This window comes from Scylla paramamosain, unplaced genomic scaffold (genome assembly GCF_035594125.1).
Source record: "Scylla paramamosain isolate STU-SP2022 unplaced genomic scaffold, ASM3559412v1 Contig89, whole genome shotgun sequence".
Taxonomy (NCBI): Eukaryota; Metazoa; Arthropoda; class Malacostraca; order Decapoda; family Portunidae; genus Scylla; species Scylla paramamosain.
In genome coordinates, this window is record NW_026973754.1 from 266,348 (window position 1) to 283,001 (window position 16,654).

At 43.9% G+C, this 16,654-nt stretch overlaps 2 protein-coding genes across 4 annotated transcripts; both read right to left on the reverse strand.

Moving 5' to 3' along the window:
• Window positions 1-217: 217 nt before the first annotated feature.
• On the reverse strand, window positions 218-6,320 carry LOC135098875 (fibrocystin-L-like). Its single transcript, XM_064001279.1, has 7 exons — window positions 6,084-6,320; window positions 5,169-5,341; window positions 4,644-4,713; window positions 3,569-3,731; window positions 2,011-2,246; window positions 1,323-1,469; window positions 218-357 (listed from the first exon to the last, which is right to left on the reverse strand). Exons 1-6 carry the CDS (start codon window positions 6,318-6,320, stop codon window positions 1,437-1,439), a joined length of 912 nt encoding a protein of 303 aa, XP_063857349.1. The 3' UTR covers window positions 218-357; window positions 1,323-1,436.
• On the reverse strand, window positions 6,229-16,566 carry LOC135098872 (fibrocystin-L-like). 3 transcript variants are annotated; one of them, XM_064001273.1, is made up of 11 exons: window positions 16,429-16,566; window positions 11,932-12,076; window positions 11,519-11,637; window positions 10,937-11,086; window positions 10,074-10,248; window positions 9,623-9,773; window positions 8,940-9,284; window positions 8,137-8,303; window positions 7,672-7,910; window positions 6,745-6,863; window positions 6,229-6,368 (listed from the first exon to the last, which is right to left on the reverse strand). In XM_064001273.1, the coding sequence occupies exons 2-10, from the start codon at window positions 12,033-12,035 to the stop codon at window positions 6,814-6,816; spliced, it is 1,500 nt and encodes a 499-aa protein (XP_063857343.1). In that variant the 5' UTR covers window positions 12,036-12,076; window positions 16,429-16,566; the 3' UTR covers window positions 6,229-6,368; window positions 6,745-6,813. The 3 variants fall into 3 exon arrangements, with proteins under 3 accessions (XP_063857343.1, XP_063857344.1, XP_063857342.1); XM_064001274.1 differs by having other exon boundaries at window positions 6,230-6,368; window positions 6,717-6,863; window positions 8,940-9,281; XM_064001272.1 differs by having other exon boundaries at window positions 6,230-6,368; window positions 6,717-6,863.
• Window positions 16,567-16,654: the final 88 nt, after the last annotated feature.

A 16,654-nucleotide genomic window follows, 5' to 3' on the forward strand; every position in this document is an offset into this window, starting at 1 on the left:
CCAGGGACTGCCAGTTGTAGACCTGATGGCTACTTGCAGCTATCCTTGTGTTCTTGTGCTCACATGTCCCCCTTAGCCTCCACCACTCCCCTGTGTTGCTGTGCTCCTCTCCCTTTAGCCTCCACCACACCCAGAACTCACCTGATTAGCATTTTCAAAGTTGAAGTCAAAGGTGGCACCAGTGTAGACAAGCCCCATCCAGCCAGCACCACCAATATGGAGCATGAAGTAAGGGATGTGGGTGGCGCCGAAGTCGTTGCTCACCACCAGGTCCTTGCCAAGCAGTGAGGAAGGGCTCGGATTGGTGACGGCCACTCGCAGGAATTTCATGGCCCCTCGGCAAACTGATCCTGGCACCTGTAGTGATGACAGACAAAGGAATGGTTATTATTGTTTTTTTTGTATGTAAGAAGGGTGCTGGCCAAGGGCAGCAAAAAGAGCAAATAAAAAGGTCCAATGAGGTGCCAGTCTCTAAAGGAAAGGATCAAAAAGATCATTCAAAGTTGGAGGTCAAGTGTCTCAAAACCTCCCTTTTGAAAGAGTTCATGTCATAGAAAGAAGGAAACACAGAAGCAGGCAGGGAATTCCAAAGTTTACCATGAGTTGGTTATTCTGTTGTTGGGGTTAGTACTGGTGATGTTTACTGTGATTAGATATACACATATGCATACACAGATGTATACCTGATGTAAAAGACAGGTAGGAAAGGAGTGATGGGAGTGATAAGACTGCTTATACTATGGGGTGAAATTTGTATTAACAAAAAATAAGAAAATAAGGGAAGCTGCAAAAGGCTACCAGACCTACATGTGGCAGTCTCTAAGAAATATACCCATCTATTTCCACCTAACATCATCATGTATAAACTTGTCTAATCTTTTAAAGTTCCCTAATGTAGTGATGTGTACTGTGATTAGATACACACACATGCATATGCGGATGCCTCTTTGATATATAGTACAAGGAGGAAAAGAGATCTATCTATCTGTCTATACACCTGGCTGATAATCCCATACTAGGTAACCCAAAGCACCTCACACTCAAACACACATCATTCACACTCTTAGGCCCATTGACCCCTGGAGAAAAGGCACAGAAAAAAGATAAAAAGAAAGAAATGGCATCCTAGAAATGACTCAGTATATAAGATAAAGGTACAAGGAAGGGAAGGGAAAACATACAAGTTAATCAGCATTTATCCAGGTACAATAAATAATAAAGAAATACAAGACCAGAAGCATATCAATGAGAGAGAAAAAAATCTCAAAGAAGGAAGGGGAAAATATCTATAAACCCACAAATATATTCTGCCTTATACCTACATTCTTGGTGACAGAGAATGCTGCTTCTTGAGTGCAGGAATCAGTTGGTAAGATGCCCATTGTGGGAACAACATTCGCCTCCGGTTCGCCCATCAGAGAGCCATCAGCGTCTATTCAGATTGTCTCGTGTTCCCACTGAAACCTGATCTGATGTGGGAGACAGAATGGTGTCTGTGTCAAGGAGCAACTTTGTGTGTATTCTTGAATACTTTGCTCTGCCATCAGGTTTATTTTCAAGGTGATTAGTCACATTTTCATGGGTCTTCTTTACTATAATGCTGTAGAACCATTGCTTTTCTAGTGATAGTTTAACAGGGAATTCACCATCATCACTGGGAAAAAACATCCATGAGAATCTATATATGCAGCCCTTGAAAACAGTCATTACAAGAGTTACTGGTGTTTGTAAATGTTTTCAAGATTCTCATCAGTTTAATGATGATTCTGCATTAAAAAAGTTCTTATGAGTTATTTGTGAGTTTTTAAATGTTTCCATGCATATAAGACTAGTTTAACAATGGTTCACCATCAGTAATAGAAGAAACACTCATAAAAACTTCAGTAATCATGGTTGTGGCTTCAGAAAATTGTCCTGATGGGAGAACAAAGCATTGCAAAATAAGTGCATATATGGCAAAAACTGAGGAGATACAGAGAGTCATCCTGAAGAAGAGATGTTTTTCCTTACCTTGTTGGGTGAATTCTCAAAGGCCAGACCATTAACCTGTGCCCTGTAGCCTCCCTGGTAGTTCCTGCACTGAGAACAGCCAGACAGCGCAGCACTTCCACCCTCATCAAAGTTAACAAATGTGACATTGGAGATACTAAAGATCTGGGTCTTGGGCGCCACAATACCACTGGTTCCTGAGGTGCAGGCACTGGAGTTGAGGGCCGAGTGACACACCACCAGGGAACTGAAGATGCCTGCACAAAACAGCATGAATAAAAGATTGTCTCATGATCCTACAAAAACTTAATCTGGAGACAAAATGGTGTTTGTGTCAGAGTAGCTTGGTGTGCATTCTAAAAGGTCTGCTCTCTCATCAGGTCTGTTTTCAAGGCGATTATTCAGGTTTTCATGTTTTTTCTTTATTTTCTCTTTTTTTCACAACTGATGCTGTAGAAGCCTTCCACAGCATCATTATTTCAGTGATAGTTTAACAGAAATTCATCATCATCACTGGGAAAAAACATCCCTGAGAGTTCAAACTCAACACATATAGCCTTTGAAAATAGCCCTTATGAGAGCTATTAGTGTTTCAAAGTGTGTTTTCATGATTCCAGTGATAGTTTAGCAGGAATTCAGCATCATCAATGGAAAAATGAGGCCCATGAAAGTTCAATTAATCACACATGCGACCTTTGAAAATCCTTAAGAGAGTTGCTGGTGTGTGAAATGGTTACTGTACTTAAAGATGCTGTTATAGAAGGTACCTGTAGAAGACCTAACTGAACATAACCTAACCTACCCAAGTTTATGTCATTATATAATTCAGTGTACTTATATTAACTGCTGCTGTTGTTTTTGCTATAACAGTTATTTAAAGATCTGTGTGGTATGTTATTTATGTTCCCTCCAAAAGCTGTGCAAGATATAGGGAAGGAAGAAATGGAATCAAGCATCTTAACTAACATTGCAATTTAACTCATCACTTGCATATCCTGCTTTTCTTAACCACAATTTCCTCATCAGGCAGGGAGCTCAACCAGGCCTCACTACCTCTCACTAATTCACTCGCATATCCTGCTTCTCTTAACCACAACTTTCTCATCAGTCAGGGAACTCAACAAGGTCTCACTACCTCTCACTAATTCACTTGCATACTCTGCTTCTCTTAACCATAATTTTTTCATCAGTCAGGGAGCTCAACAAGGCCTCAAGGGGTCCTTGAGTTATGATGGAGTTCCATTCCTATAAACAGATTTTCAGCATAGGTTTGAACTGGTACCTACATTATGTCACTCACCTATGCTAATGTTATAGTAAAGTCATATTCTAGTTTATAAAAACATAACTACTGTACCTGTAAAAGAAACACATCAGGACATACAGTAAAAAAAATAAATAAATAAATAAAAAATAAATAAATCAGTAAAAAGGACAAAGGGGAATGTACAGGGACAAGCACTGCCAGTTTAACTACCAAGAGGCAGAAGTCGAGATCATTGTAAACTGAGGACTCCCTATACCTCTCACTCCTTCCAGTCACCATCCCCCTTCACCCCATCACCACCCAGTGACTCACCAGGGCTGTCATCCTGTCCAAACCCTCCCTTCACAGACACCATCTCCATGCCAGCCTGTTGGTTATCAAGCATCACAAAGTTGTGGAACTGCAGCTTAGTGCCAGATACTGCCTCGGCACCCCGCTCACAGTGCCACGCGGTGAAGCTTTCCCACTTGGCCACCTGCAGGAATTTTTTTTTTCTTTTTCTTTTCTTTTATTTTTTGTGTGTGTGTGTAAGTGGACACTGGCCAAGGGCAACAGGTGAAAAAAGGCCACTGAGGTGCAGGCTCAAAAGAATGGTCAAAAGGCTCATCCAAAAGTGGAAGATTTTTATTCATTTATTTATTTATTTTTTTTTATTGTCCTTACTACTGGGATTTTTATTTCTTGGTAACAGTTCACTAAGCCACAAGACTGTTCCTTTCCAGTGAGGGGTTGATGGGGCTACGTGTGTGAGTGAGTGTGTGTGTGTGTGTGTGTGTGTGTGTGTGTGTGTGTGTGTGTGTGTGTGTGTGTGTGTGTGTGTGTGTGTGTGTGTGTGTGTGTGTGTGTGTTTGTGTGTGTGTGTTGCTTTGCCTGGACCATCCTGTGTGGGATCGTAATATTTTGTAATAGTAAGCTCTGTTTCATCAAGTGTATCAGTAATTAGGCAGGTGAGGCTACAGGAGCATAGTTCATAATAGTAAGCTCTGTTTCATCAAGTGTATCAGTAATTAGGCAAGGTAATTAGGGTACAGGAGCATGGTAGCACTGCCACTGACTCATGTACTAAATCACTGACTGGTCTATGAATTTCTATATGACTTTGAAATGTTAGCAAACTTCTGTATTTCTACCAGAACCATAATTTGAATTGTGTGGGTTTTGACGGAAATACATCAATCTGCTGCACATTTCAAGACAAGATGGGAATTTGCTGACTGATCAGTGAGTGAGAGCTTTGGTCAGTTACAGTGTTATCATGTTCCTGTGTCCTGAATTACTAAGACACACCTAATGACAGAGTGTAGCAGTATTGCCCATCATTATACACACACACAGATCATATACACATGAATGGATACGTATTTAGTGATGCGTGACACAGACTTACCACGTCCCTGCTTCCACAGATGTCGGACTTTGGGTGATATCCTGGATTGGAGAACACCCACAGACCATACCTGGAACAGAGGCCAGTGTTGTCATCAAATGTCCCAATGTCCCAGATGGATAGCCAGAAAACAGATTAACTTTTATCCTTCTGTACTATGATCCTCTCTCTCTCTCTCTCTCTCTCTCTCTCTCTCTCTCTCTCTCTCTCTCTCTCTCTCTCTCTCTCTCTCTATTCCACCCATCATGTAAACTTCAAGCCAGCACAGAACACACAGCATAACAATAACACTCATGCACACATACACACATCCTCTCTCTCTCTCTCTCTCTCTCTCTCTCTCTCTCTCTCTCTCTCACCCAACACACACACACACACACACCCTCTCTCTCTCTCTCTCTCTCTCTCTCTCTCTCTCTCTCTCTCTCTCTCTCTCTCTCTCTCTCTCTCTCTCTCTCTCTCTCTCTCTCTCTCTCTCTCCTACCCAGCCAACACACAATCACAAACACACACACACACACACACCTTCCCATGGAATGTGCAGTGTTATTGAAGAAGAGTCCCATCTGTTCAGTGTTCTGGCAGTAGATGTTGGTGGTGGATGGGCCTGAGGGGTGGTGGTCCAGCCTGTACCAGTAACCAAAATGTGTTCCACTGGCAGCTGCATTGTGACGGAAAATGTTGTTTGGGTTCACCACCTGATGGATGAGCGAAACAGTGGATCAGTGAGTAAGCGTTTTGTGGAAAATTGCAGGAGTTATGAGTGTGTGACTGGAGTGGGAGGTGGTTCTCAGAGTGGCTTGTGGAGACTTTGAGAGTTTTGAGTGTGTGGAAGATTCTCTCTCTCTCTCTCTCTCTCTCTCTCTCTCTCTCTCTCACACATTCTTCCATCTAATTGATTTTTACTGAAAGAGGAGCACTGGTCAAGGGCAACAAAAGGAAGAAATATACCCACTGAGGTGTCAGTCCCTAAAGGAAAGAGGCCAATGGATCATCCAAAACTTGAAGCCTCCCTCTTGAAGGAGTTCAAGTTATTGGACTGAAGAAATACAGAAGCAGGCAGTGAGTTCCAGGGTTTACGAGATAAAGGGATGAATGATTGAGAATACTGGTTAATTCTTGCATTAGAGAGGTGGATAGAATAGGGGTGAGAGAAAGTAGAAGACATCCCTTACTTGTTCTCCCTCCTCCCACCTTTTCCCTCCCTGCTTCCTTCCCCTATACATGCACACATGTACACACACACACACACACACACACACACACACACACACACACACACACACACACACAAAAGATGTGGTTGAAGCAGAGCATTGTACACATAATTAAAGAGAAATCGTGCAAACATAGATATGGAAACAGGACAAAAGAGCTTGCTTGGACCCTGTGCAGTACAACTTGTTAAATACAACTAAATAATCACATACACACACCCACCCAGAATGAGGAGCATGTCACATCCACATTAAGAAGGGAAGAGGAGGTCCTGGTGTAGACTGCAAGGTTGTACTGCACCACACTGTTCTGCTCCACCCCATCCTCTGTGAAGATAGCGTGACCCATGTTGTTGTACGCCACATTATGCTCCACCAGCAGGTTGTTTGTTGCGTGCATTGTCACTGCGCGGTTGTAGGTGTGGTGGATGGAGCACCCGCGGATGTACGAACCACCCATGTCCCCAGCCAGGTGGAAGTGGAGTGGGTACCGCCCAAGTTGGAATGCCTGGGTGGAAATTTGGCAAGTGTGTATGTGTGTGGATTACAATGGATGTGGTGTGTTATTGTGCTTGCCTGAAGTGGAGGTGATGTTACTGTGCCTGTTTGAAGTGGAGGTGGAGGGATATTTTGATGTGTGAATGAATTAGGGTGGATGTGGAGGTGATACTAATGTGTCTCTCTCAAGTGGAAGTACAACACATATTGCTCAAATTACTACATGTGACATTACTACTACTACTACTACTACTACTACTACTACTACTACTACTACTACTACTACCATTACCACTGCCACAACACACATGACCTGACCCAGATTGGCCCAGCAGGACCCAGCCTCTCACAGCCTCACCTGACCAGCCTTGGTCACCTCCACGTACTCAATGCGTCCCATCACCAAGTCCAGGTCAGGGAACTTTCCAGACAGTATCACGGTGGCGCCAAATTGGTCACCGCCAATCTCGTCTCCATGTCGACCATTGAAACATGACTGGGTGGTCTGGGATGGTAAAGAGAAGAGAGACATGTTGGTGTGTGGCAGTGAACAGAGAGAGAAGAATGCATTGAGAGAAAGAAAAAGAGAGATGTATTCTCATGTTTCTGCATCTTATCTCAGCCACTTCTATCAGGTCCTGGTGAAAGTTACTGGGATTTTCCAGGATGTTTTCATTATAGTAGTGAAAGGTTAGCAAGGATTCTATGTCTTTATTAGATCTGGGGAAAACTATTGTTGTTTTCAAGGATATTTTCACAATCTAACATGGATTCTATGCCATTAACTGAGTGTGGTGGAAACTGTTGTGGTTTTCAAGGATGTTTTCCTGATTGTAATGAGGTTAACAAGGATTATATACTGTTAATAGATTTTGGTGGAAAGTATTGTGGCTTTCAAGAGTTCTTTCATAACTGTAATCATAAATGAACAAGATTCTACACCATTAACAGATTCTGAGGGAAAGTATTGTGACTTAAGCGTGGTGAATCCTTTAAAATTCAGATCTGCACCATCACACACCACTGCTACTATTCACAACCACTACTATACACCTTGAGAACCTGCACCAGAATGGCAGTAAGTCACCAAACTCACCAGAACTGAATGAACTCACACCTACACACTACTACTACTACTACTACTACTACTACTCCTTATGGCCCACACACAACACACCTTCAGAATCTGCAACAGAACAGCAATAAGTCACTCACCAGAAGTCAATGAACTCAGACCTACACACTATTCTTCCTCCTCACAGCCTTTCATAGCCTATATACAGCACAGAACAACACCACAACACCAAACTCACCAGGCCTAAAAGAAGTGTCACAGCCCTCAATAGCCACACTGAAGTCGGTGCCAACATTTCCCTGGATCTTGACATTGTGGGTGAGGAGTCCCACCTCTGCACGTGTCTCCACTGTGTGTCCCCCAAGAGTCTGGGTGACGGAGAGGTGGGTGTGCTCCAGTGCCTCTGTCAGTGTGACCTCCAGGCCATCCTCAGAGACTGATGCGATGGTCCTCACCTCGTTCTCCTTCATGTAGAACCTGTGGAGGGATGAAGGGGGTGAGAGGGAGAGGGAGAGAGGGGTGGTTTGGGAGATGAATGGGTAGTGAGAGAGAGAGAGAGAGAGAGAGAGAGAGAGAGAGAGAGAGAGAGAGAGAGAGAGAGAGAGAGAGAGAGAGAGAGAGAGAGAGAGAGAGAGAGAGAGAGAGAGAGAGAGAGAGAGAGAGAGAGAGAGAGAGAGAGATTTGCACATGAATGTTCCTTTACCTGTTCTCTGTGGTGGCAATAACAACCTGGTCACCCTGCCTCAAGGTGACGGGCAGGGACAGGGTGAGGTTGGTGTCCCCAAGGGAGGCTGTGTGTGCCAGGTGGGTCCAGGTGATGGGGACGTGACGGCCATGAAGGTCCAGCGTCCCATCACGCACCGCCAATACCTGTGGGATGGGTCAGGGTAGGTGGTAAAGGGGTTTGGTTAGGTTATGTGGAAGAAATCCAGTCTTTTATGTTGTTATTTTTATTGTTGTTCTCTCTCTCTCTCTCTCTCTCTCTCTCTCTCTCTCTCTCTCTCTCTCTCTCTCTCTCTCTCTCTCTCTCTCTGCACAGTGGGATGGAGTCTAGTCTTTCATTTTGATGGTTTGTATCGTTGTGGTCTGTCTGTCTGTCTGTCTGTCAAGGAATCTAGTCTTATACTCTGCTGGTTTGTATTGTTGTGGTCTGTCTGTGTCTGTCTGTCTGTCAAAGAATCTAGTCTTATATTCTGCTGGTTTATATTGTTGTGATCTATCTGTCAGACAAAACATACAGACAGATCACAACAATACAAACCAACAGAATGAAAGCCTAGATTCCTTGAAAAACAAGCAGACACACAGACAGACAGATAGACAGACTCATCCTCCTCACCACTACAATCATGGATGCATCTTGATAACCAGACCAGCCTCCACCAGAATCCATGAAAGGCATAGAATCCTGGTTAAATCCTTCTCTCTCCCTTTGCCTCTCACCTTGGCATCCTCTCTCTCTCCCTCTCCCCTTGGCACCCCCCACACTCTCCCTCAGCCTCTCACCTTGGCACCATACAAGGGCAGCTCGGTGGAGTGTGTGTTGCTGTGCAGTTCAATGACGGCCTCACCAGGGAAAGGCTGATCCTCCGACCCAATACTGAGAGAGCCACCACCAACGATCAAAATATACTCTGCCCACAACACCAGCTCCTCCACAGTCTCCACATCAAACACCACATGGCCGCCCTGGATCAGCAGCATCTTCAGCACTGGTGTTGACTGGTCCAGCAGCAGTGTCTTGCCCTGAGTCACCACCACCAGCTGCCCCTGTGATGGTGGCGGTTTGCTGCCCCAAGTGAATGGTGAACTCCAGAGGTCGATGTAGGAGAAGATTCCACTATTGTTCTGCTGTGGAGATGAGGGGTGAGAGGTGAGGGGCGAGGGGGTGAGGTGGGTGAAGGAGGAGAATGAGATGAGGGTGCTGAGTGGTGAATTTTAGAGGTGAGGGATCAATGATGAGGGGTGAGGGAGGAAAGGTGAGGGGGTGAAGGGGTCAGAGGGGATAGAGGGATAGAAAAAGGAAGGTAAGTTAAGAAAGGAAAGGAGAAAATGAGGCTAAAAGGATGAAACAGGAGATGAAGAAATTATAAACACAAAAATTAATAAAAGACATCAAATTAAGCAAGAAAACAGAAGGAAAAAGAGCAAAACACTTTCACCAAACAAAAGAACACATAAACACTCACAGCTGCTGCCAAGCCTTTCCCAGGGGCAGTGACCTTGACCTGGAATTGACCCGACCCTTGGTGAGCCTCAGTGATGCAGGTGATGCTGGTCGGACCCTCTTGGGTCACCTTGCACTCTGACCCACCAATGGTCACCTTATTGCCGCTCAACCTAGGGAGGATAAGGTCTAAGTTAGGCAAGGTCAAGTCAGATCATTATGTTGCCGTTTGACCTGAGGAGGTAGTGGCTGGGTTAGACAAGGTTAAGTCAGGTCACTATGTTGTCACTTGTCTTAAGGTTAGGCAAGGTTAGGTCAGGTCACTGCAATACTGCTTGACCTGAGGGGGCAGTGATCAGGTTAAGCAAGGTTATATGGCAGAAAATACAGCATGCATACACACAGACAGACAGGCAGGCAGAGAAGCACAGACACCCAGAAGTCACACAGACACCAGGCACTGTGTTACTTACCCAAAGCCAGTGCCAGTGAGGGTGAGGGAGGTGCCGCCAGCAGTGCCGCCTCGCTGGGGCTCCAGGCCAGTGAGGGAGAGTGTGAGAGCCAGTTGGTAGGTGAAACCACCCAGCAGACTGGCAGACAAACCATTCGGGCTGCTCACCACCACATCACATGTCACATCCGCCTCACCTGGTACATGTAGATGGATAGATGGATGGATGGTTGGATTGAGGGATGGATAAATTGATGGATGGATGGATAGATAAATTAATTGATTAATTGACAGATAGATAGATAGAGATAGATAAATAAATTGATAGATTTATAGTTTATTGACAGATGGATGAACAGATTGATAGTTAACTGACAGATAGAAAAGCAGATAGATAGTTTATTGATCATCACACACACACACACACACACACACACACACACACACACACACACACACACACACAGACAAATAAAAGGAAGGTTTAGTTAACAGATTCAGTTATACAGACAGACAGATTGATAGATAGATAGGTAGGTAGGTAGGCAAACAGGTAGACATACTGTAGATAGATAGATAGATAGATAGATAGATAGATAGATAGATAGATAGATAGATAGATAGGTAGGTAGGTAAATAGATTAATAGATAGGTAAATAGGTACAGATAGATAATTTATTGATAGAGATAATTTACTGACCATCACACACACACACACACACACACACACACACAGACAAATAAAGGAAGGATTAGTTATATTGTCATTATTATCATTATCAATGAATTAATTATCATAATACTACTAATGATAATAATACTGCTATTATCAAGAATAACAGTAATAATGACACTACTACCACTACCACCACCACCACTACTCACTGTGGGGCAGGGCTGGTGCCACACAGGTTATGGCTGTGGTGCTGTCGCTGCTCACAAGGTCACAGGGCAGGTCACACAAGGTCACCAAGGAGCTGCCATCCGGGTCAAAGCCCTGACCTGCCAGCATGATCCTAGCACCTGCAAAGCTCCCTGTGTAAGGTCAGTCAGAGTCAGGGGGATGAGACAGACACACAGACACACAAACAAAGAGACAGACAAACAGGTTGCGACAGATGGACAGACAGAGACAGGCAGAAGGATACAGTATAATCAGGAACAGACAGAAAGATAGACAAGACGGCAGAGACATATAAGTAGAGACAGACAGACAGGCAGCAGAGAGAGAGAGAGAGAGAGAGAGAGAGAGAGAGAGAGAGAGAGAGAGAGAGAGAGAGAGAGAGAGAGAGAGAGAGAGAGAGAGAGAGAGAGAGAGAGAGAGAGAGAGAGAGAGAGAGAGAGAGAGAGAGAGAGAAGCAGATAGATAGATACAGACAGACAGGCAGGCAAAGAGAGGTACAAAACACACACACACACACACACACACACACACACACACACACACACACACACACACACACACACCTGAGGAGGGAGTGAGTGAGGTGAGAGAGAAGATGAGGGAGATGGACAAGTTGTTGGAGTCTCCATACACTGCATCCCTCACAACCACCTCATGTTTCCCCTCCTCCAAGTGCTGGGACCTGTCTCCACCACCACCACCACCACCACCAGGGAAAGAAAGAAAAAAGAGCATTAAACATTCTTCCTAATTCAAAAAACTTTTCCTAACCCAAATCTATCATTGCTTAATTCATCGTCTCATTCAGTAATGTTACTTTTCCTGTCACTCACTCATTTGCAGAACTACATCTATTTCCTCTACTATTATTATTACTCAGTTCCCTCTCACTTTCCCCCCCAAGCTGCCTCACACTCCCTCATGGCACTCATCAGTCTCTTCCCTGCAGCACTTCCCCTCAATCCCCCTGACTCACGATGCACTGGAGGGAGGTAGGGGAAGCAGGGGAGACCAGGCCACACCTTTTGCCCCCCACGGTGACCTCAGGGGTGCCCCCGGACAGAGTGAAGCCAGTGCCATCCAGTGTGAGGGTGGTGCTGCTCACCACATCAGTAGAGGGCCTGGCAGGAGAGTAAGGGGGTAGTGTGAGGTTGGGAGGGAAGGGGGGTGGGGTGGGGACAGGAGACCAGGGGTGCATTATACGGGAAGTTTCTCTCTAACCCTACACCCCCGTTCGTTTGGGGCAGTCCATCAGCAGGAAGCAGCAAAAATGGCCGCCCACAGCACTCTTCTTAGTATAAGAGCTCACTGATGACCCTGTACTTGACATTGTGGACATTATTTATAGAAGAAATGAAGTTTTAAGGAGGCAAGAGGAGGAGAGAGAAGAGAGCCCACAGAGTCCTATGAGAGTCAGGGATTATGCTTGTTTATCAAAAGTAGTCTTTGTTACATATGTGGTCAAGGTGTCGCGATTCTACCACTCCAAAGTTGCTTTTTTTTTTTTTTTTTTCGTTAGACTCCCTCCAAACTAAGCTTTGAGGCCAGCATGCATGCTCTGGCTGGCCTGTCCAGTGGCCTGAACAGGCTGGCCCCACAAAAAAGTTACTCATACAGGAATCAGGCCACCTGAAGGGCCACACTCAGTTCTGCCTAGTGCCCAGACACTGTTGTGGAAGGTTGGCAGGCTGGCTGCTCTGCTCCACGCTGATGAACTGGAATGGCTGGCTCTGGCTCTGCCTCTGGCCTTGGCTACATTAATTATGACATTATCAACCTGTTGGCTTCATTAAGGGATAATCCCATCCTATGCCCCTGTAATTTCATTTGGGCCAACAGCAAGCTCTGATGTGTGAAAGCAAGCCAAGTGAGTGCAGGCTGTGTATTGAGAACAACAAACACACTTCTTGCCACTACATCACAGACTGTGTTAAAGCACGACAATTCTGAAGAACTGGTGTGAGTGACATGCCCTCCATGGTGGAACACTTGGTTGACCTGTGAGTCTTGAGGCAAGTGAAGACTGCTGACCCAAATTCCTACAAGCTAGATAATGAACAAAGTGAGCACTGACATTATGTTGTCATTGTTATTATTATTGTCACTATAATTATTAGGTAGTATTATTACTATCAATATTAGTAGTATTAGTATCACTGTCATTATTATTACTATCATCATTCATCTTATTTGTTGTTGTCTCAAAGACCCATTCTATTTCATCGCAACATTCATTTACAATACTTCCAAACTGGGGGCCACCTCACGTGCAGTGTCTTAACAACAGTCCTTTGTTGAACTTTTTTCATGTAAGAGGGACACGGGCCAATGGCAACAAAAACCTAATTTAAAAAAAAAACCCACCGAGATGCAAGTCCCCAAACAGGGTCCAAAGCGGTGATCAAAAATTGAAGGATAAGTGTGTTGAAACTTCCCTCTTGAAGGAGTTCAAGTCACAAGACGGTGGAAATACAGAAGCAGGTAGGGAGTTCCAGAGTTTACCAGAGACAGGGATGAATGATAAGATTACTGGTTAACTCTTGCATTAGAGAGGTGGACAGAGTAGGGGTGAGAAAAAGAAGGTCTTGTGCAGCAAGGCTGCAGTAGGAGGGGAGGCATGCAGCTAGCAAGATCAGAAGAACAGTTAGCATGAAAATGGTGATAGAAGATAGCAAGAGATGCAACATTGCAGCAGTGAGTAAGAGGCTGAAGACAGTCAGTTATTGAGGAGTTGATGAGACGAAAAGCTTTTGATTCAACCCTGTCTAGAAGAGCATAATCCATAGAAAGGCATAATCCATACATGGATGGATAGGGCCTCTGTACAGAGCAGCTGGAAGGGTGAGAAAAACTGACAATGTCTCAGAACGCCTAACTTCATAGAGGCTGTTTTAGCTAGGGATGAGATGTGAAGATTCCATTCTAGATTATAAGAAAAGGACAGACCGAGGATGTTCAATGTAGGAGAGGGGAACAGTTATGTGCCATTGACGAAGATGGGATATTTGTCTGGAAGGTTGTGTTGAGTTGGTAGATGGAAGAATTGAGTTTTTGAGGCATTGAACAATACTAAGTTTCCTCTGTCACAATCAGAAATTTCAGAGAAATCAGACGACAGGTGTTCTGTGGTTTCCTTTTGTGACCTGTTTACTTCCTGAAGGGTTGGACATCTATGAAAAGACGTGTAAAAGTGCAGGGTGGTATCATCATTATATGAGTGGATAGGATGAGAAGTTTGGTTTAGAAGATCATTGATGAATAATAGGAAGAGAATATGTGATAGGACAGAACCCTGAGGAACACCACTGTTAATAGATTTAGAAGAACAATGACCATCTACCACAGCAGCAACAGAACGGTCAGGAAGGAAACTCAAGATGAAGTTGCTGAGAAAAGGATAGAAGCCATAGGAGGGCAGTTTGGAAATCAAAGCTTTGTGTCAGACTCTATCAAAAGCTTTTGATATGTCTAAGGCAACAGCAAAAGTTTCTCTAAAATCTCTAAAAGAGATGACCAAGATTCAGTAAGAAAAGCCAGAAGAAGTAGAGCAGCCTCGACAGAACCCATACTGGCGATCAGATAGAAAGTTGTGAAGTGAAAGATGTTTAAGAATCTTCCTGTTGAGGAAAGATTAAAAAAATTTTAGATAGGCAGGAAATTAAAGCAATAGGATGGTAGTTTGAGGGATTAGAACGGTCACCCTTTTTAGGAACATGCTGAATGTAGGCAAACTTCCAGCAAGAAGGAGAGGTAGATGTTGACAGATGTTTGACTAGGCAAGGTGCAAGCACGGAGGCAAGGTTTCGGAGAACAATAGGAGGGACCCCATCAGGTCCATAAGCCTTCTGAGGGTTTAGGCCAGTGAAGGCATGGAAAACATCATTGTGAAGAATTTTAATAGGTAACACAAAGTAGTCAGAAGGTGGAGGAGAGGGAGGAACAGGCACTGAATCATTCAAGGTAGAGTTTTTAGCAAAGGTTTGAGGAAAGAGTTCAGCTTTAGAAATAGATGAGATCAGAGTGGTGCCATCTGGTTGAAATAAAAGAGAGAAAGATGAAGAAGCAAAGTTATGGGAGATATGTTTGGTTAGGTGCCAGAAGTCATGAGGGGAGTTAGATCTTGAAAAATTTTGACACTTTCTATTTATGAAGGAGTTTTTGGCTTGTTGGAGAAAAAACTTTGCATGGTTCCAGGCAGAAATATAAAGTGCATGAGATTCTGGTGATGGAAGGCTCAAGTACCTTTTGTTACCCATCTCTCTATCATGTATAGCACAAGAACAGGCTGTGTTAAACTAAGGTTTGGAAGGTTTAGGTCGAGAAAAAGAGAGAGGAATGTACGCTTCCATGCCAGATACTATCACCTCTGTTATGTACTCAGCACACAGAGACAGTCTGTGACATGGAAGCAGTAGTCATTCCAAGGAAAATCAGCAAAACACCTCCTCAGGCCCCCTAACTAGCAGAAGCAAAATGTCAGAGGCACCTCTGCTTAGGGGGATCCTGAGGAGGGATTGGAGCAATAGGATAAGATACAGAAGTGAGATTGTGATCAGAGGAGCCCAACAGAAAAGATAGGGTAACAGCATAAGCAGATGGATTAGAAGTCAGGAAAAGGTCAAGAATGTTGGGCATATCTCCAAGACAGTCAGGAATACAAGTAGGATGTTGCTCTAGGTCGTGGAGGATGGTAAAGTTGAAGGCTAGTTCACCAGGATGGTCAGTGAAAGGAGAGGAAAGCCAAAGCTGGTGGTGAACATTGAAGTCTCCAAGAATGGAGATCTCTGCAAAAGGGAAGAGAGTCAGAATGTGCTCCACTTTGGAAGTTAGTCAAAGAATTTCTTATAGTCAGAGAAGTTAGATGAGAGGTATACAGCACAGATAAATTTAGTTTGAATGACTCTGTGGTTGAAGCCAGATGGTGGAAAATTCAGAAGATTCAAGAGTGTGGCAATTCACCTAGTGAAGACTGAATTGTCTTTGCCAACACAAAGACCCAGCTCAGGAGTGATCCTGCGCCACCTGCAACATCAAGATCTGAGGTCACTGGGTAAATGAGGTGGTGGGGGTGCTGGCCAACACAATCACTTTGAACATGATGATAAATATTTGTTCTCATTGAAATTAGTGAACATATTTAATAATGATAATATTAATAATGCATTACTGTTATTATTATTATTATTATTATCATCATCATCATTATCATCATCATTATCATCATTATTATTATTATTATTATATTATTATTATTATTATTATTATTATTATTATTATTATTATTATTATTATTATCAGTTGTAGTAGTAGTAGCATCATTATTATTATTATTATTATCATTATTATTATTATTATTATTATTATTATTATAAACAAAACACCAGTGATACAGAAGATGTGTGTGTTTGTATGTGTGTGTGTGTGTGTGTGTGTGTGTGTGTGGTGAAGTGGGGTGCATGGCATCAAGACTCACGTGACGGAGAGAAGCATGGGGGTGACGGCTGCAGCGTAGGTGAATGCTTTGGCAGCCATCACATTCTCACTGCAGGCCACACTGACCACCACCGCTGCCTCCCCCTCAATGCCAGGTGGCAGGCGGCAGGAGATGGTGTTGGCACTCTCCTGCAGCATGGGGCACTCAGCACCGCCAACCACCACCATCATGTACCCGGGAATGAACCCTGAGCTTTTCCCCACCA

Excerpts from the sequence above, each read along its gene's own strand:
- LOC135098875 (XM_064001279.1), bottom strand. The coding sequence starts at position 6,320 with ATGGGTGGTTCGTACATCCGCGGGTGCTCCATCCACCACACCTACAAC. Across the intron at positions 4,714-5,168 it reads ACTGCACATTCCATGGGAAG|GTATGGTCTGTGGGTGTTCT; the intron begins GTGTGTGTGTGT and ends CCTCTGTTCCAG. Across the intron at positions 3,732-4,643 it reads TCTGTGGAAGCAGGGACGTG|GTGGCCAAGTGGGAAAGCTT; the intron begins GTAAGTCTGTGT and ends AAATTCCTGCAG.
- LOC135098872 (XM_064001273.1), bottom strand. The coding sequence starts at position 12,035 with ATGGCACTGGCTTCACTCTGTCCGGGGGCACCCCTGAGGTCACCGTGG. Across the intron at positions 11,638-11,931 it reads CTACCTCCCTCCAGTGCATC|GTCCCAGCACTTGGAGGAGG; the intron begins GTGAGTCAGGGG and ends TGGTGGAGACAG. Across the intron at positions 8,304-8,939 it reads TGCCCTTGTATGGTGCCAAG|GTATTGGCGGTGCGTGATGG; the intron begins GTGAGAGGCTGA and ends CCCATCCCACAG.